Source organism: Ceratosolen solmsi, unplaced genomic scaffold (genome assembly GCF_000503995.2).
Source record: "Ceratosolen solmsi marchali unplaced genomic scaffold, CerSol_1.0 scaffold29, whole genome shotgun sequence".
Classification (NCBI taxonomy): Eukaryota; Metazoa; Arthropoda; class Insecta; order Hymenoptera; family Agaonidae; genus Ceratosolen; species Ceratosolen solmsi.
In genome coordinates, this window is record NW_011948417.1 from 10181941 (window position 1) to 10203736 (window position 21796).

At 25.6% G+C, this 21796-nt stretch overlaps 1 protein-coding gene across 1 annotated transcript in view; it reads right to left on the reverse strand.

Moving 5' to 3' along the window:
* Positions 1-21796, reverse strand: part of LOC105359831 (homeobox protein caupolican) — a 51044-nt gene that overhangs the window by 12075 nt on the left and 17173 nt on the right. Inside the window, exons 2-3 of the mRNA XM_011496545.1 lie at positions 17642-18061; positions 8438-8571 (exon numbers count right to left, since the gene is read on the reverse strand). Of these exons, the coding sequence (XP_011494847.1) occupies positions 8438-8571; positions 17642-18061 (554 nt within the window). The remainder of the gene's footprint in view (positions 1-8437; positions 8572-17641; positions 18062-21796) is intronic.

The window sequence follows — 21796 nt, forward strand, 5'->3', positions numbered from 1 at the left end:
TGCTTGTAATCACTTTTTCTGATCGTCGCTCATTGTAGGCGTATAGAATGGCCTTTTCGAAAATGCAAAATGCGTTACTTGAATATTTTCTTCTACACCCCTAGTATTCCTATTTCAAAGGTTATATTAAAAAATAAAAGTTATAGTTTATGACTAAATTAAATAAATATAATAAAACTTTGAATAAATTAAAAGTTATTTAGAACTTAATATTACTTGTGTAACATATTAAAATTTTTTATTTAAATCTATATATTTATACTTTATATAATTCGATACATGTTTTTAATTAATACAAAGCACAGCATAATACTTAATTTTTTCATGAAAAAACTCTCATACATATAATCATATTGTATATTTAAAATTCACTAAGAGAATTTATAATTATCGATTTTTTTCTATCAAATAATTATTTTTATTTTTCAATGCAATAAATAAAAACAAATGTATTTGTACAGATATTCTTAATAAATTGTAATATAATTCATATAGAAGAATTTAACATTTATTACTACTAGCATTAAGGTCGAATATATAAATAAATGAAATGGACAAATATTAATGAAATATAAAATGCAGTTTTAATGTAGAATATCTTGTAGTATTGAATACATTAAAAACATTTTTTAATTATAAATACATTCAATATTAAATTATAACTACTAAATAAATATTTAATAAATAATTAAAAAAGAATTTAAAGTCGAATGTAGTACATGGAATTAATGTAAAAATGAAAGCCGAGGCATGACGTATTCCTAGAAATTTGTTTAGAATTTTATTTAAAGTCTTAACATAAATTAAAATAATAATTTTTATAACTACAATTTTACCACTAATCACTAATTTCATTTTAGATAGATTATTTCCAAAAAATAATTATATTTTAACGATGTAGGTAACTGGTAACTCCATAGTATTCTATACATAAGAATGCATAAAAAAGTTTACCAGTTGAATGTTGCGACATCTGTAATTGAGAAAATATAATATCACATAATTATGAATCATTAATATGTATAATTAATATTATTTATTTTTAAGAAACGTTTTTTTTTTTCATTTTAAATAAATAAAAATTTATTCAACTATTTTTGAAATTATATTATATTATACTTATAACTAATTAATATTGTGATAAACAAAGAATTTCAAAAGTCTTATAAAACAAAAAAACTTTTTCTTGTATTATACATATAATATCGTGACCTTTTTATAACAGTACCGTGTGTGTTAAAATGTGTAGGAAAAAGAAAAACGGCAAAGGAAAGAAATGGACAACAAAAATACAGCTGAAAAGTCTCATAACGCAAACAATTTTTCACCAAGTCTGCGAGCTTATTCGTCCCTTCAAAACAAAGAAAAAAGAGAAAAGTTGTATTTTTCAACGCAAGTAACAGACAAAACTCAGTGTACAATTCTAGCAGGGTAAAAGGTGGCAACACTGTCAAAGTGACAAACGTGAAAAAAGTTTCACTCGACTAGATTTTTTGGACATTCAGAACGTTAGTCCGCGGTCGTACGTTCCCATATAAAAATATATGAAGGATGACACGTCGACGAGCAAAGGGTCGCTTTCTTCAATAAAAAATCGGAAATTAAATTAAAGATATATATGTTTAGCACGATCATAAATACACATAATTTTAATTACGACTACAAACTATGAAATAGGTTTACCTATATTGATTATTTTTGTTTATATTCCATTTTGAATTAATTAATTGATAAATTAACTAATATTATTGGACATTTTAAATGAAATATTTTTCAAAATATAATTGAGAATAGCATTGAATGCTATAAAATTAATTAAAGATTTATATGCAAAAATTGATGATATCTAAGCACAGTACAAGTACAATTAATAACAAAAATATAAAAATTATTTTCATTGCAGTAAAAATTAATTTTGAAAATATAATTAACAAATTTTATACAAATATGTTACAAAGCATTTAATAAATTATAAAAGATAGTGTTTTTCAGAAAAATAAAAGTGAAAGTTAGATAAAGATATGAGAGAGTGCGAGTAGTAATCTCATATTATATTTTACTTAAGATATGCTTAATTTCAAAAATTTAAATAATTATTTAAGAAGTATAACAAATTTTTTCAATAAATATTTTTTAAAGAATAAAATAAAAAAACTATTTTTTTGAATTATTTTATAGAATTTTATTCTATTTTATTGAAAATATTTAAGTATATACAAAGATCATAATTGAATTTTTAATATTAGATTAGGTCAGGTTACATCGATAGATCAAATATTAATTAAAAATTATATAAAGATAGAAGATGTAATGTTTTCAATGTATAATATAAAAATACCTAAACTTTTATTTACAAAGTTATGATTGCCGAATTTCTTATTTTATTTTTTCACCTCTTATATTGATTTTATTGTCTATTCTTGTTCTGATAATTAACGTTTTATTGATTTTGCATTATTATTGCAAAAATACATGTTTTTTTTAGAAAATTTTTATTTATTCATTTTGCGCCATTTTCGACAGCTACTCAGTTTTCAAGTTAATATAAAAATATATAATTTTAATTTATTCGGCATACTATTCGATAAAAAGTAATAATTACTTAAATCGTACGTAAAATAAGTCTTATCAAATTCGTAATTAATATGGAAATAAATAGTAAACTACTAATTAATATTAAAAGGTATTAAAAAAATCATGTAAATTTTAAGTAATCAAATATTATATTAAACAAAAAATACAAAGGAAGTAATTTTCATGAAGTTTGATGTTTTTTATAATTTTATATATAATATATATATATATATATATATAATAATGTTATAATAATTTTTTTTATATATATTGTATTGATATAATTGGATAAATAATATTTTATATTATTACGGAATTATTGTATTCTTGATATATTAATTATTGATATCTTAATATATATTATGAATATGCAATTTCACACAATTGTATACTAAATTAACGTGTATATTTGTCATTTATTAATTTGCAAATGTTAATCACTTGAACGTGCAAATATTAATGGAATTATATCAATGAACTATCCGAAGATAGCATTCGCATAATTTATTAGTTAACGATAGACTAAAAATTGGTGCAACAACAGACACAGAGAAAGGGATGGTCGTATTGAAGGTAAAGAGCTTTATAAACCAGAGGAAGGGGACAGAGTACAAGGGAGTGCTCCAGCTTCATATTATTAAGCGAGTAAATTAATAGCTGCTCGTGAAGACTCTCGGCGGGACCGTCGGGGAAGTATGAAGGGAGCGCGTATATATATCCAACAATAAACAATATACGAGACTGTGCAGATCTCCATAAAGTCATCAACTTGGGTAAAAGGGGAGAGGTTGAAAGTTGGAGTGCAACATGCGCCCACGTACCCATGGACTCTGTCGAGAACATTACGTTCCTCCATAATTACTTAATTATTCTTTTAATAATTAGAAATTCCATGCATATTTTTCTTTTTCAAATTCATAATTTCCTTGAATTTCAAAAAATAATAGACATTTGTATTATAAATAATAAAAATTTAAATCGGATGTGTGATATAAAAATGATAAAAAGAATAAAATGTTCTACTTAGTTATACACTAATGAATAATTGACGTAAACTGTAATTACTGTAAAATAATTTTATGATATTAAAAATGAAATATAGAAATTTTTTAAGGTAATAAACGACGGGCTTACATTTATAATATCAAAGACTATGTAAAAATGCTTCAGACGATACTCAATGATTATTTACAGATTTTTATATACATTATGAGTATTTTTAATTATCATACTAGTTTATGTTTCTAAATCTACGTTATCCGAATAAATACAAAAAGATTATTAATATTATTTTATCAAAATTTAATTCAAAGAGATTTTAAATTATTTTATCAAAATTTACTCTGTTTTAAATATGTATGCGCGTATATTATTTTTTTAACATTATTTCTTACATTACAGAGTATGAATTCATTTAATAAATATATATTATAAATTCCATGAATTTTAAATGGTGTAAATAAATTGAACAGTACTTGAATAAATTGGAAATTCAAATTAATTTTATAAAGTAAATACTTATATTTTTATATTCTTTATATAATAAATATATAAGAGAAAAGCATCTATATATTATATCGCTTTTCATAACTTTACTTAAATTTCTTATAATTATCTATAATCTAAAGTTTTTTTTCATTGTATCAATAGTAATAAATTTGTTACAGTTGAATAATACTTCAATTACAATTCATAAACAATGCTTTAGTTATAAAATACGGAGAAAAATAATGTGCATGAATATATGTACAATAATAAGTGCATGAATTATAATATGAATATAATATAATATAATGAATATAATATAATATAATACATGAATTATAATGCAAAATGATAATAATAATAATTATTTATTTGAAAACTAAAAAAAATAACCATTTGCATTTACATCATGGGGATATCTTCTTTTAATATCGAAAATATTCCAAAAATCGAAATGCTTTTCAAGGATTCAGCTTCATCCCAAACTCTAATATCTTCTACCGAGACGCACACGTATACAGCCCTCCATTTCATACGAATAAATAAACCAATGACGCTAAAACAAACCCGAAAATTTCCCCTGTATGTGATACACTCGCACTCATCCAGTGACTATCCCCCGTTTTCATAAATCTCTGGAATACGGCTCCAACTATGTCAGACTGTTCCAAAAATCCCACGCACTCTACGTCAAAGAAAAAAATACCGAAAATTTGCGCAGGCGTACGCTTGATCTGAAATGCGAGCGAAGAAAGAAGGGAAATAACCCCGGCACCTGTGGGAGCCACTGTGTAGGCGTACATCAAGTAAGAGAAGAACGAAGAAGGGGGCAGAAGAAGAGAAACAGAGAAATAAACGAGGGTTTGCTGTATCAGGGTGAATAAAACAGAGAGGAAAAGAGAGAGGGAAGTCAATCAATAAACGTACTCAATTCTCGATGGGCATAGAGGGCGAGAGAGCAAGACAGAGAGATAGACATGCATAACGTACGCTATATAGCCATGCCTACGCTACGATCACTAAATTTCTCTTGGTGAGCTACCTAGACTAGTAGTCTCCATATTATGCACGCCCACTCTCTACCCTTCCGTAGTACTCTATAATCTCCTTCTATTTTACTCTAAAACTCTTCTTTTGTCAGGCGATGGTACATTATTTATTCCATACTTTTAACATTTCCTTCCATGCGATTTAAATACTAAATTTCGATTTATCAAATTGTCATATATTTGTATACCAGCTGCATGGATTGTTATTCATCTTAAACTTTGAATTCTCATAATAAGATTATAAATTACTGTATAATTAGTGCATGTATACTGCAAATTCAATAATTTTACATAAAACATTTATGTCACGCAACAGATGACGATAGAAATTCATGGAGAAGTGCAGCTCTTATATAGGATAGAAAAGTGAATATTAAAATTAAATATATATTTTCACTACTAATGATCAAATACATAATATATATATATATACAATAATAATGTAATATAACATATATTACAAAATATTTTTCCAATTAGTATCTAAATTTATGATTGTTTATTAAACTATGATGGTTGAATTATAATTCGTACAATGATAAATTATAAAAAAAATTAAAATTACATTCAAAATATTAAAGTTCAATTTAAAATTAAGTTATGATTAAAATTATGTTATAATTAAAATTAAATTAAAATATTTTAATTAAAGAAATCGAATATTCAATTAATAAATATAAGGATATAAGAATCAAGCATAGAAAAAGATTTCAAATTAATTTTGTTATTGTATAATCGATATTTATATTTTTTATTTAATAAAAAATTGTTTGATATGTATTTAATATAATTGTATTTAATAAAATATACTGTTTATCAAGTAATATATTTTAATTAGATCAATTTTTATCATTTATGAAATTTCTATAAGAATTCTGTATTAAACCCTTTAAATAAATAAAAAATATTCAACTAAGTTAAATGCATGAAGTGTTTACAAAAAATAATACATAAAAATATATAAAACCAAATTCGAAAAGCATTTTGTTGTCTATCATAATTAACTCTATTTAGTACAATATGCATTTTTTATCTTTCTCCATTTATTTATAAATATAAATATTTTTATCTATCGCACTACTGCTGCTGGATCTGTTTCTCTCTCTCTCTCTCTCTCTCTCTCTCTCTCTTCCCCCTTTGTAAGCCACAGCCATTTTGTAAGCATTCGACCGATAATACATTCACCGTGTACGTCCTTGTGGCGAGCCAATCGCGGGGCTTTCAACCCTCGATATTCCGACGTCGTACGAAGGGATGAAGCGATAGATACGCGGGAGGAGAACGAAAGTAAACGGCACGGACAATGCACGAGTTCTTCCGTGCGATGGGGTTTTAAAGGGATATACATTTGTTTCGCTGGATTTAGCGCGCGAGCGCTTAGGCGGATTATTTTGGATTTTTCATGAGCTATAGGCAGCATTCCAATGCGTATCTTGTCAACTTTCACTCAAATAAAGTTAGATCTTACGGCATTTCAGAAAACAGTTCAATCATACTATCTAATGTAATCTAACTTTTCATGGCTATCGCGTTGTCTTTGTTTAATACATATTATCATCGATATAACTTTATCGATATTTTTAGTACATCAATTTACATACGTGATACACTCATTTTTCGTACACTTATACATACCGTAAGCAATAGAATAAAATATCATTGTCGTATTTGCAGAGGATTTCTAACAGAGCCTTTAGGAATCAAAGAAGCGCAAAATGACACCAATGAGTTTAACGAAATCCGTAAACATGTCATGACAATCGAAAGATAGAAACTTGGAAGGTGATTAAAAAGTACAGGATAACGAACAGAATAACCCGCGTACTCTCATACAGCGGGTGCTGCGAAGTGAAATCCACCCAGTGAAGGATAACTAAAGACAGAATATACAATGACAGTTCATTCCAACCGACGCACCTTTTAGATATTAATTCCAGAGCAAATGCTTTTCGTAACCTCTTTCTCCGTCCGCCATTTTCTGAATCGCGCTGACGTGTCTACTTGAAATTTCAGGTTAATTTTATGCTATTTTTAGTATTATTTTGCATAACGGGATCAAGCAGAGGGATATAAAAGTCATCCATTTACTTTCATAATATCTCGTTTCAAAAAAAAAAAACAAAAAAACGAAGAAAAATTCTGTATTAAAATTTATTTTTATTTTGTACTTTCTAAAAGATTTACAATTTATATTAAATGTTATTTTGATGGCTCTTTAATCTTAATATTTTATAGAGTTAAAAAATATTTTTTATTTATTTTATAATATTAATTGTTTCAATTTTTTACATTATTATTATATTTTACAAACATTTATAAATACCAAATTGAGCACATAAAAATATTTTGAATATATTAAAATAAATACCGATTATTGTTTTGCATTTTATACTTTAATTAGAAGAATCATTCTTGTGTAATAAAATTAATTTTCTTTACACAATTTTACAATTATATAATTGAATATCAGCGATATTCAGGAATAAAATAAATCTTAATTAAATAAAAGAGGCAGTTTTACATGAATTTATTAATTAATTAAAGCATCTCAGTTATTAGCCTCCATTTTCAATAACGGATCTATAAAAAAACATTTTATAAATACATTTTTAACCAAAAATAAAACAATCTGTCAATCAATTTTATCATTTCCTTGAATGTTTTCCCCTCGTTCATTAAATCTTTTCTACCTCTGTCCTATTTTATGGTTCTTCTATGTCGAATACATAGTGCCTTTACGTTAATCTCACTTTTCAAAAGAACGACTCCTCTTTGCATTTGACATATTCCCTTTCTCTCTCCCTCGTTTTACCGCATATATTTTTATGAAATCACATGTGCGGTTTTAAGTACCACATGACTCTTAACGACGATAACAAAATTTAGGATCATGTTATATTTATATTTTGGTTATATTTCTTTAATTTTTGTTATTGTACTTTTATTTATTTATTCCAGCAGCTATAGAATAAACTAACTAAATTATTGATTTCAACCACGAGAATTCCGAAAATGATGAGGCGACATAATGAACATTGTGTTTATATGTCTATGCTAAAATATTTATTTATACTTAAATATTATGAGCCATATGTTATTTGAACTGCGAATAATGAAACATAATTTCATTCTCGGGAAATTATTACAAAATTGAAGTTACTAAATTATCATTAAAAGTACTTATTAAAAACATTTATTATACTTGCAGTTATCAGCAAATTTATAAACACATGCAAGAAGAGACAGGGTATTAACAATGTCAAATTAAGTTCATTTGTCTACGACCGGAGTGAAAAAACATTGCTAAGGAAAAGGGTAAAAATACATACCCATAGGCTGCGAGGGTCGGATCGTAGGGATAGTAACCAGTGGTCGCAGGTTGGAGAGCTGCCGTGCCCCAAGCTGCTCCCATATCTGCCGTCATTCCCATTCCTGTAGCGTCTTTTAGACCGTAGGGATTTCCCTAAAACAGGAGGAAAGCGAGATACGTTAACCATTCGCTCGGTGACGTCCATTGTGTTGTTACATTACTTTTCCCAACGCATCGAAGATGCTCGATATTCTTTAAGTTTACTGTTACACTTCATGCCTAAAAAAGTTATCAGTTTAGATTGCTATATTTTATCTTATTTTTCACTTGTCATTATATTGAAACGATTCTGTAACTCTATCACAATTCTATAATAAAATATAAATTTCTTAAATAAAAATGTGAACGAAACTAAAAGTTCAGTTATACCCTTGAAGATTTATAGAAATAAAATGTAAAAAATTTAGTAATATGAGATTAATCAAGGTTTAAAAGCGTGATTAAATTTATAATTTATAAAGATTAAATAAAATAAGGCATTATTGGTCTTTAAGAAATGAAGTTGGAACAAAAATAAATGTAAATATAAAAAATTTGATTATTTTATTAAAAAATAAATGAATACTATTGCGAATAATAATTATTAGAATTTTAAAAATAGGGATATTTTTAAGTTATTGAATTTGTTGAGATTATTTAATTATTGAATTATTGAGAATTATTGAGAACCAACTATAATAATTACAATCAATGCTACAATCATTTCGATCCTATTAATATAATCTTAAAAATATATTATATATTTAGTTAAATATTTAATTCTATTTATTCTGCATTTTTACTGTATTTTTTACTGTAAATATTATTATTGAAGTACATACAACATTTCTCTACAATAAATGGTAACCCGCAAAACAAAAGTCATTTACATAACTACATTTGAAATCATAAATTTTTCCAGTATTAGAAAACTTGCTCATTTTGAGGATTGCGTGCTTTTCGAACTATCTTGCTGTAAACATCAGAGACTGTGCGACTACTTTAAGAGGTACGCCGCCAACGGTAGCACAATAGGATATTATTAGTCCTCGAGCTTAGAGAAAGCCGTTGGTGCCTTTGTCACTGGCGCCAGCGAGTTTCGTATTTCGTTTCCCCACCGTCTTCTTATTTCTTAATTCCGCGGCTCCAGAACATACATCCTACCATTTCTCCTGTGTTCTTTTTATACGCCGCGTCTATCTGTCCCTAAGAAGAAGCTGTTATTCTCCTCCTTTTCTTACATAAATGAGGCATAAGGTTCTTAGTTTGATCGTTAACGTTAATTATTGAGAGCTTTGATTCATAACACCGTATATTACATAAAATATAAATATCTTGTATGATATAAATTTATTTTGTAATAAGCGAGTTAAAATTTAAATAAGTTGAGAAATAAATTTTAAGCTATTTGTTAAAAATATTAAAGTACTATATAAATTTTTAATGAAAATTATAAAATGTACATCTGATTTTATAATTAATATCTTAAAACTAATAATATTACATTTATATTCATATACTAGGTGGTAATAAAATTATTTATATCTACAAAAATATATAATCTTCATTAGTATTTATCAATAATTGCTTGAATAATTTAGCATGTTTAATATGTAAACTGAAATAATATTACGAGTTCTTTATATTATAAAGTCCCTTGAAAATTCAATTTAAGCCACTATATAACTTTGAATACCTATTTCTCTAGAAATTAATTATATTTTATATCATTATTTTATTACTATAACTTTTTTTATACTTTGGTATTTGTTTTTAATTAAAAATTAAATGTCAATTAATTTTTTTAATAAAAATAAGATATTAATTACATTTTGTTATTAAAATATGTCAATTTTTCAAATACAAATTTGAATATTGTAATATAATTTTGGAATATATTTTGGAGCTTCAGACTGGAATTAGGTGTTCAAAGATTATGAATATAAAATTTATATTTTCATTACATTTAATTTTCATTTATCAACAACAAAATGTACTACGGACAAAAACTGAACTTTTTTTTTATATTCGTATACTATTCATTAGTATATAAGAGATAATATTTAAAAAACTATTATTGATACAATTATAGATTATTGTATTGTAAACAAGAAAGCTTCCTATACACAAAATAAATAAAAATTTTTCGAAATAATGAAAAATGATAGAAATTAAAACTATTAAAAAAATAGAATATAATAATTGCAATAAGACAATGAAACAATACTTAATAACAGCATAAAAAAGAACGGAAATCAAGAGATATCGACGTCGATGTTTCTACATCCAGTCAATATGCTTACAAATTCTTGTACAAAGAATATAATCTCTACATATTCGACTCTTTAGTGTTAGTATAATTGGAGGTTATCCTAGCAAAATGTAGTACTCAAGGAAGTATAGAAGTAACGAGTTAGGTTTAAGCGAGGAATTTCGAGCAAGCGAGTGCTCCTTTGAGTGCTTGTTTAATGGCGGACCGCGGGTGGTCCGGGATCAACTATTGTTATTCGACTGAAAATGGTGCGCACATTTCTCCTCGTCGTTTGTATGAGAATGTGTCACGTATAGACCAAAGAGCGAGAGAACAAGATAATAGTGAGTAGGGAGTCGGTATGAGAAATGCAAGAAAAGAGATCAAAGAGCAGAGAATCATGTGCAAGTGCATCCCGTGCATTATGCTTGTCACATAGTTATATATTCTTCCTGCACCAGCCCCTCATACATCCCGGCAATAATTTTGTCGGGCGTATGTATATGTACACACACGATTAAAATTCTTATAATTTTTTGTCTGATCGTTTACAATTGCCCATGGAAAGAGAGCGATGTTACTATCTTAAGGAATTCCGTGCTCTTCCTTGCTTTTCAATTGTCTTCGTCTCGCATAAATCAATTTGTACTGTTCCGCGATCTCGAAACATTTTTATTCTTTTCATTGTCTTGCTTGTACGAAAAATCTTAATAGCGCGACTTGTTGAAAGAAAGTGAAGGTCTAAGTTTTTCGAACGGCATAATTGAGATTTATTGACATATTTTTTCATCTTAAATTTTCTAATTTAAACACACGGATTTGAAATATTTTTCAAATCGGATTTTATATTTATTTATATTATATATATATTTATATATATATATATATTATATTTTTCAAATTTCAAATTGTCCCTACATAAAGATAAAAGCAATATAAAATACACATGTGTGTAACTTTAAACACTTTTCCCATATTAATTGCATGACCATCGATGAATTTCTACAAGAATTATAAATTATTTGAATTGTTCACATTATCACAGTAATTGCAATATTCTGTTTATTTCTCAGAGGTGACAAAGCATGTGAAAATAATGATGGAAATGAAGTAGGACGATCTCACAAATCGAGAAAACGTAAAGGCAGGTACAACCATGCAAAGCAATGTCCTCCTTTCAAGCCCTTATACTTCATTATTCTCATTTTTCGCATACGTAGGGACCACCGTGCACGTTTCAAAAGGCGGAGGTGCAGGAGAAATACTAAGAGAGAGAAAGAGAACGCGTTATTGCCTCCCGCCGCGCACCGCCCATTTTCATTCAATGCTAATCTGATTCTTATTATATTACAATGCGGTGTTGCGTCGTAACGACGCTACCCCCCCCCCCCCCCAATCGTCTTTCAGTCAGTCTCGCACTTCTTGAACTTTTTCACTTTTTGCTTACGCACTTTTTTGCAAATAGTCGCTATAATCCTAGCGCCTTGGGTTTGGCTGGAGAATTATGCATGCGTGCATGAAGGGCCTCGAATACACAACTTGACTCATGTGAATTTATATACAACACTTTACTGCTGGCTAATTGGTGGCGATTGTACACCATTGGTTTATAAGAATAACATGGTTCCGAGCTGGTATATGTATTTTATGAACCTGAGAACATTTTTATTAATATTACAAGATCAATATGAAAATATATTTATAAAAATATAATATACTGAAAAAAATGATAAAAAATTATTCAAATTATCATAAATTTTCATTAAAATAATAGTTTCCAATTTTCCATTCATGATTAATTTATGTAATATATCCTTAAAAAAATTTTGGACAAAATAATAATTTTTTCTTTCAAAGCCATTTTAATAATTTGTGATACATACTAGTTGTTCTAAAAAAATATAGTCTAAATTGAATACGTTTTTAAGAAAAATTGTACCAATTTCGAATAAATAATTAAAAAATTAAAACATCTTTTTTATTTTCTGTTAAAACTAACAATTTATCGTTGAATCGATATAATAATTTAATTATAAATTTCATTCTTATGTATTTTTAAAAGGCAAAAGATAGGAATATAAACAATAAAATATGATATTTTAAATCCTATGTAATAAAAATAATTTACAAAAGACGCAAAGAATTTAAGTTAGAGAAATACATACATACACATGTATGATTTTGTCTTTTATTTAAATGAGTCAAAGTTCATAAATATGTATAACAAATTATTCGAATTCATTGATATTAAAAAGAAGTCGATGAGAAAAGAGTTTGTATGCGCAAACAATGTGTACATATGAACTTTAATTTAATATTCACAAAATTATAACACAAACAAAAGTATTAATTACGCATTATTTATCTAGAAAAAAAAGTATGAGGAGTAATAGAAGAAAGTAGTGAAAAGCACATTGTCACAATAGTAGAGTATTAAAACGTAATTTCAAAGTAAAAGATTTTTCGGTGAAACTAGAAAAAATGTACTAAAAATAAATTCAGAGAAACAAAAAAAGAGATCGAAATAAAAAGAGATATTTTTAAAGTAACGATAATGATTGAAATGGAGAAAGAAAAATTTTTTATGTAAAATTGTTGTGTGTAAATATTTGGGCATCAAATATTAAAAGATATTCTACTAAGTTATATAGGCATAATAATGTCTAATGATAAGATTGATGTTTTCATATTTCTATAACATTTTTTCTTAATATTTTTTAATTCTGATTACTGTTTTTTCTTAATTTATAACTAACAAAGTGAATATATAAGAGTAAATATAAAAATTTTTGTCACAAATTTAAACAACTATTGATAATAATAATTACTACAGATAAGCCTGGAAAAGACTTATAATAATGAATAATCTTAAATTTGAAATTAAAGTTGAATAAAATCTTAAAATCCTAAAGAATAATAATTAATCTAAAGAATTATATTTTATTTACAATGTTAAAATATAAGCGAATATAAGAATAATAATAACAATAGGATAATGTAATAATATAGATGTTTTCATTAATCTATAATTCATAAAATCTATATATTAAATTCTATTAAATTTATATGTGTTAATTATATATTATAATTGATAATGATATATAATATTATTAAATAATTACATTATTTATATATTATAATCTTATTAAATAATTACATTCAGTCACTGTCGTTTTCAATATCAATATTTCGTGATCTGGTTTGGCCAGTTTTCAGAATTTGATTGATTATTTCATTATTTAACGAATAAATACCAAGTATAGAGTATAATGAAGATTAAAAGTGATTATAATACTTAATGTACATATAATTGCAAATGCAGTAAATTGTAATTATGTGTTTTATAACGAATGGTTTTGTTTTGACCCCAATACAATGACGTCTGTTTAGTTGATTAAACTTGGAAAGTCTGTTTCGATCTTTGATTATGATAAATTAAAATAATGAACATTACAGAAATCTGGTTGTATTTGATTTAATAAAATTTGGATAATAAATATATATCAATTTTACAAATTGTAATATAATTTAAATCATTTTTATTTATAATAAAATGTTAACGTTTAATTATATTAATAATTACTACGAATGTATTATATATACAATATTATTTTACTTCATTTACTCTTATTGTGACCCTCTATCCCTAAAATTATGTAATTTCAAATTACAATTCTTTATACGTGGTGTAATTATTTCGAAAAAGATAAAAAAACATGGAAAAAGAAAATAAAATGCACATATAGCAGTGTTAGCATAAATTTATATATATCTATATATATATTGTCTTTAATCTTGTAATATAGTTTTTTATTTATATTTCAACTATCGATATTAACAAAATATATGTAAATATGATATGATTTTAAATATAAATAAATAATTTGTTGTAAACGTACAATGTTATGATTATTAATGTTATCTAATAAACAAGATGCAAAAAGTAAGATAATAAATAATTTGATGTAGTAACATATTTATGAAATCGGTATATATGTGTATATTTCAAGTAAAATAATCAGAGGAAAATCTAAATAATTGAAAATTGATTATTGTAAATACAATTTAAAAATACTATGTATATGATTATAACCTCAATTTAATAGATTAATCTTGATGTCACTAATTAACAGTAATTACTTTATTTGATAATATATTTCATATGAAATTGATTTCGAAATTATTGCTCTAAAATTAACATGTACTTATTTAATTAAGTAATAATTAGTAATTAATAAGAAATACAAAAATTATTCAAGTTTAAGATGTATGATAAAATTATTATAATAGATAATTTATTCTTATTTTATAAACTGCAAAATTAATTACATTAGATTTATCTATTTTGATATTTTTAATTTCAACATGTAAATTAAATAATAAACAGAAAATAAAATAATATACATTGTTATATAATAATTTATTAAAATATTTTACAAAATAGTTTCTAAAATATTTTTAGGTTGCTAAACAATCATATTTTAGATATTTTAGAATAAATATATTCCTAACAAATAGTACATGTGATGGTTCTTGGCACTGCATATCTGTAGAATAAAATTCTTTAAATATATTTGATAATAATATCGAACTTGTTTCTTTAAATTAATATCAAATTTTATTATATTATTCATTAATTATATAAATTGCGTTCAGCTTATTTACAAGTTTGTAAATAACTTCAAATAGTTTTCTGGTAATAATATAAAAATCCAAACTTATTATATAAAGTAACGTTTATAGATCTATATATTCAATGCGGCTGCAGAGATTAATAAATAAAATTTTTAAATAAACTATCTTTAGGCAATTTACTGCTCTACTGTAACAAATGTCACTATTTTTCTATATTAAAAAAAAATTGTTTGTAAATCTTGATCAATTAATAAATTACCTTTATCACAATATTTATAAAACAATGTAGAATAAAAATACACTTCACTAAGTAATAAATATTAAAGTTTCATCACTATTTTGATCGCTTAGATAATTATTAAATAAATAGTTTACTGAACTGATTAAGCTTATGTTCAATAAACGTAATTCTTGGTTTTTCACATTTTAAATAATTAAAAAAAAAAATTAAATGAGGCAAAGAGAGAATTAAGAGGAATTAGAAAAATAATTACTTCATGCATCTAAGCAAATCATGGCGAAGAAAGCCTAACTCAGATGTTTTCAGTAATATTTTTGTATCAACCAATATTTTTTAGTCAACAGGTAATGCGAAACTTGATTGTTATTACCTCATTGTACGTTTCCATATAAATTAATTTTACAGCTTTATTACTGCAACGTATGGTTTAATTAATACTGCATTTTAACGATGTAAACAGTTTTATGACTAATGAAACGTTCAACCATATCATTAAAAAATCTATATTAATTTGGAATCATTAATCTTTCTAATAATTTTTAATATCTCTCATTAATTTTAATCGCATAAACGAAAAATGGCATAATAAAATGTTATATATCCTTTTTTATTGAGAAAGTCAAAAAAGTAATACTATAGAATCAATAAGTTTCAAAAACATAATTAGAATTACATGTTATTTTTTAATAGTAAAATGTAAATATTTTGCTAACCCATGAATTTATTCTTACCAAATATATAGGATCGTATATAATTCGACAAGTATAATACTTAAAAAATTTCAATATTTGTTTATTTTACATAATACAATTCTAATAAACAAATAAATATTTATTAATAAATTTAATACATTAGGTAAATATTTTATAATAAATTATAAATAATAAAAGTTATAAAAATAGGTTCAAGTTCTCGTTTTCAATAGTTAATTGATTGATAAGTTTCCACTGACTATTCGATTTTAATATATACACACACATATATATATATATATATATATATATATATATATACATATATAAGCACTGTATACGTGTTTAGGTATATTGTAAATACCGTCCATAAAGTGCATCTCAATAACTTTTATTCACATGATAAAACTGTACAAACAAGGGAAACATGATATAGTATGATATTATCGACGTAGCTTATTGTCCATTTAGTCCAGTTGATATTTGAAAAAATCTCCGAGTACAAAATTTGCTCTACCTTTATACTTTATATCTTCTATCTTTGTAAGTCTGATTAAATTATATTATGACAGCTCTCTCTCTCTCTCTCTCTCTCTCATTTAAAGTTGTTAATATTCAGTTTTGCCAAGTTTTTAACATTGAAAAAGTAAGCTATATATTTATAAATATTTATAAATTTGTCATTTAAAAAATTATTTATAAAATAAATTTTTTACTCCATTCATTTATTATATAGAGTGTTATTATCTATAAATTTTTCAATTACAATCTGTAGATTTATAAATATAAGATTTATATTTAATTGTATATTCAACAGTATGTTTAAAAGCTATATTGCAATTCACCCGTTTAAAAAAAATATACCAGGATTACTATATTATCAATTCTTTATAATGTAATCGTTGCATTTAGTAATATAATATTAATTAATTAATAATTATTATAAAATAACGTAAATTAATATTAAGGAATAATAATCTAGCTCTCAAAGTAAATTCGAGTCCAATAAAAAGATACTACTTTGAAATAATTTTCTGTTCAAATAGAAAAATTCAATAAAAGTCATATGTTGGAAAAATTATGAAATTATTTACAATTTCGTAAATAATTAGATCGTTAATAAAAAACTTTAAATTAGTACTAGCAATAAATTGACAAACTGTATTCCCATATATAATAATATATAATAATTAATAAAATAAAATAATTATTTAAATGGCTCATAACTAATTAACATTTTATTTTTAATAAAAGATATGTCGAAGACCTAAGATCAAAATTGTTTTATACTATTCCCCCGCTCAAAAAAACAAGGAAAAAAACTCGCCTTTAAATAAGAGCTCTTATCGAAAGAAAAGAACTCACCAGTGGGGAATAGAAAGCTGAGCTGTCCATACCAATGCTTGGATATGGACCCTGATCGGCGCTCGAGGGTGCCGGCGTCGGGTAGGATGAATACGAGCTGGTGGCAGGCGCGAGTCGCGGGTAAGCGCCGAGGGCCAGCCTCGCTGCGCTGTCGTATTGGCAGGAGCAGACAGTCTGCCCAGTTACGGGGTCCGTCATCATCGGGCGTCCGTTCTCACAGCAGCCGGGGCCCGTTACAGCCCCGGGACCAGCCCCGCCCACGGGCGTGCTCGTTCCGCCACTGGTTGTGCCGCCTCCTCCCCCAGCCGTCGTCGTTGTGGTCGTCGTAGAAGAGGGCGAGAGGGCTCCCGGGCTTAGGGCCCCACCCGACGACATTGCTGGTGAGGTTGCCGTCGTTGGTTGACCTCCGCTCACCAGAAGCTACAATAAGAAAAAGAGTCATGAGAAACTGCTTTTGTCACAACTGCTGCTAAACGTCTGACTTGTTTTTTAAAAATATTCTTTGTGATTAACAAATTAAACTTATGCATCTTAAATAATACAAATAATATTACGTATAAATATTATGTGTATATGTAGAGGAATATATTTAATAAAATATTTTTAAATAAGCATGAGTTATTAATATCAAATTAACATTAAATTCAAAGTATTTGTTTGAAACTAAATAAACTTGTTTATTATACTTAATCATTTAACCTTATTCAATTCTTATTAGTTTACATATGTATTTTTAAATGAATGTACATTCAATTCGTATAAAAAATATCATTTTTATAGTTATGACTTATTCATATATATATATATATATGCATGTATTATAAAATGATTAAATATAAACCTTTGTTTTTATTTTTTAAAATAAAATTCAGTAGTGACACTAAATTTTTTTATAAGATTAATATATTTAAAATCCAACGCTTAGTACTTAAAAGTCACTCGAAATATTTTTAAATGAACATTTATTTTGTTAGAAAAAATATATAATGTATTTAATTCGTTGATTTATATTGCAAAAGTATTAAAAATATTTTCTTTTAATTTAAAATTGTAAATTATTAAAAATACTTACAACTAAAATTAATTAAAGATTCTACATTAAAAAGTGAATACTGTAAAATATACTTAAAAATGAGTAAAATCGAAATTTATCTAAATTAAAAAATTTTAACAAGAAAATATCTTATTATAATAAAAATAAATTATTAAAATATTCCTGAATATATATTGAATACTATTTCTATCAGATAATTCTTTAGAATTTACAATTCATTAAATTTGAATAATTATTTAAAATTTTAATTTTTGCTTCATTATTTCAATTATTCCACTTTATGTAATTTATACTAATTACTGCAACTATACCAATTATTTTAATTAAATAATATATCATACTTTACAAATACATTGAAATACATTATTCTTTCGCACCAATTTTATAGGAAATTTATGTAATTATAAATATTATTCGAATCAATTAATAATGCCTACATAAGATTTAATAGTGTTTTCTGATTTTTTTATACATGTTGAAGTCCTATCTTACAATACTTTTTTCTTTAATCTCAAAAAATACAATTATTTTTTGTATCGTAAATTTAAATGGAATTTTAAAAAATTGGTTGGAGATTAAGATTTAAATTAATGATATATTTTTCATTTTGATGAAGAAATAATTTTTTTAAAGAATTACAAAAATTTTGTAAATTAAGGCGATATAATTTATGTTTTTCATGTCATTTTAAAGTAATCAATCATTAAATTTAAAATAAATTTCCAGTGCTTTAACTAAAAATAAATAAATTCTCTCTTAACGAAAAAGCAGAAAATTTTCAAACCTATTATATTTCCTATAAGATATAATATAAAGTTAACAGATATTGCATACAAATATAATATAACACTCGATCTTAACGACAAAAGATTTAATCACATCATGTACATATTCATGAAAATACACACATATAGAATCTCATTTCATACATATGGTTTAAAGTATAAAAAACAAATAGTGTATGTTATTCAGTAATTACAATCTGTTAAAGTATAAAAATAGAGAACAAGGAAAACGGTAAAAAAACCTGAGTACACGATAAATAACTATTCGTGATCCTATAACTTGCAGAACAGAAAGAGGCGCAAAACTGACAATTCTAATAATAGTTCCGACATCGAGCGTGCCTGTATTTTTCACTCGCCATTATTTTCCTTTCCACCCCCGCTCACATTTGCAAATACCAGAAATTTATGCACTCTTCACGGGATCGTTACCTCGATATATGCGCAATTCGCTTCAATATCAAGACGTGGATTTTACTCTCATGATCCACATTGTAAATTGGTGGTATCTTTTGCATTTGCCAATGTGATGTATTATGAACGTTATGTTCTAGGTACTTTATATTACTTTTAAATATTCTGTACTTTTTAAATCATCATTCAAAAATCGGAAGATGTTTGTATTCATATATATACAAAGTTACATAGTGTAAACGTGATAAGAAAAAATAAATTTTTTTTTTCATTTAAAAAATAAATTTAACAGAATGTTTATACAAATTTGATATTGAATTGTTTCTATATAAAATAACTTTAGCATCGATTTTCATATTAAAAAAGATCCGTGATACAAACAAAAATACATAATATTTGAATGCACATAAAATTATTTAGAAAATTTTAATCAATACTTTTTGTATTAAATAAAAATGTAACCATTACAGTTATAAATAGGAAAAACAATAATACAAAACAATATATCTGTAACAATATAATATATAATCAATTAGGATAATGGCACAATGGCACTTTATAATAAACTTTATATCAGCTTATAAATTTTTAATTTATTAATGCATTCTAGATAATCTGCTCAAAATTTATACATAAAAAGTAACAAAACAAAAATTCCTATTTGAATAATATCTACGAAAAGATTTATAAAAAGAAGTAAAGAAAAATATGCAAGGATAAAATCCGACTGAGTAATATCATTACTAAGCAAAAAGAAATGAGCAACATGATAGCTAAAGAAATACAAGTGGAAAGAGAAAGAACGAGAACATATATTTCAAGCAATCTAAATTTTGAAAACAATTACATTCATTTTGTCTAAAGATTTACAGTATTTCTATTGATCTAAACTGTGAAAACGAAAAGCGATTAATCTTATTCGTTAAATAGCTATAGTACATTTTTTGCGTCGAGATGCGTTTAAAATTTATAAATCAATAGCGGAGTCACGAATAATTATTTTAACACAAAGGGTATTTTTCATTTTCCCAGTGCTCTAGTATTCTTCAAAAGAGAATTGCGTCATGAATATATTTTTGAAAATATTTTTACACTTTATTAGTTGACGCAAGATTGATTTAAAATCTAAAAATATACTAATAATAATAATGAAATTGAGGATATTCTAAGATATTTCTAAGATAAGAAATGTCTTTGCAAAATTTATTTCTGTCAAACGTAGAACAATTGTCAAGTACCCAATTTTTCCACTATTAAAATTTATTCTTTATCTAATTTTAAATTCTTAATCTTAAATAAAACTTATTACAAAAACATTTTTAAACAAAAATGTTTTTTTACTATTGATCGACATATTTACGCGATTAATTTGTTTGTGCTAATAGAACAAGCACTAAAAAAAGTAATCGATAAGAATATAATTTAATACTGTCAAGCAACAATTCGAATTCCAAACAAAAGCTATTAAAAATTAGAGTAATAGCTGTGATCGCAATAATCTAAGCTTGGTGCGTCCCGACCCACCGTCATGAAAGATCAACAAGGGTATTAACAGCCAAGTTCAAAATCACACTTTCAACAACCCTTCACCTTCTCGATTAATTGAGTTTTTTGCCCGAATGAGCTGCATCACCACTTCGCGTATAAAACAAACAAGTGCTGTAGTTAAGAGAGTACGAAAAAGTGAGAGGAGAGAAAGATCCAAAGGAGGATGTAGAAGATGAAGTTGAGGGAGTGCGACCAAACCGCCCTTAATCCTCGTTGAAGGGCTGCCATTAAGGAGCGAAAAGCACTTTTATTCATACGCGGTTTTGTTAACCTCCATTCCAATCCCCTCCGTATTTATTATTACTGTAACTGTATTCTATATCAATACTATCTCTTTGAAGAGGGAGTATAGAA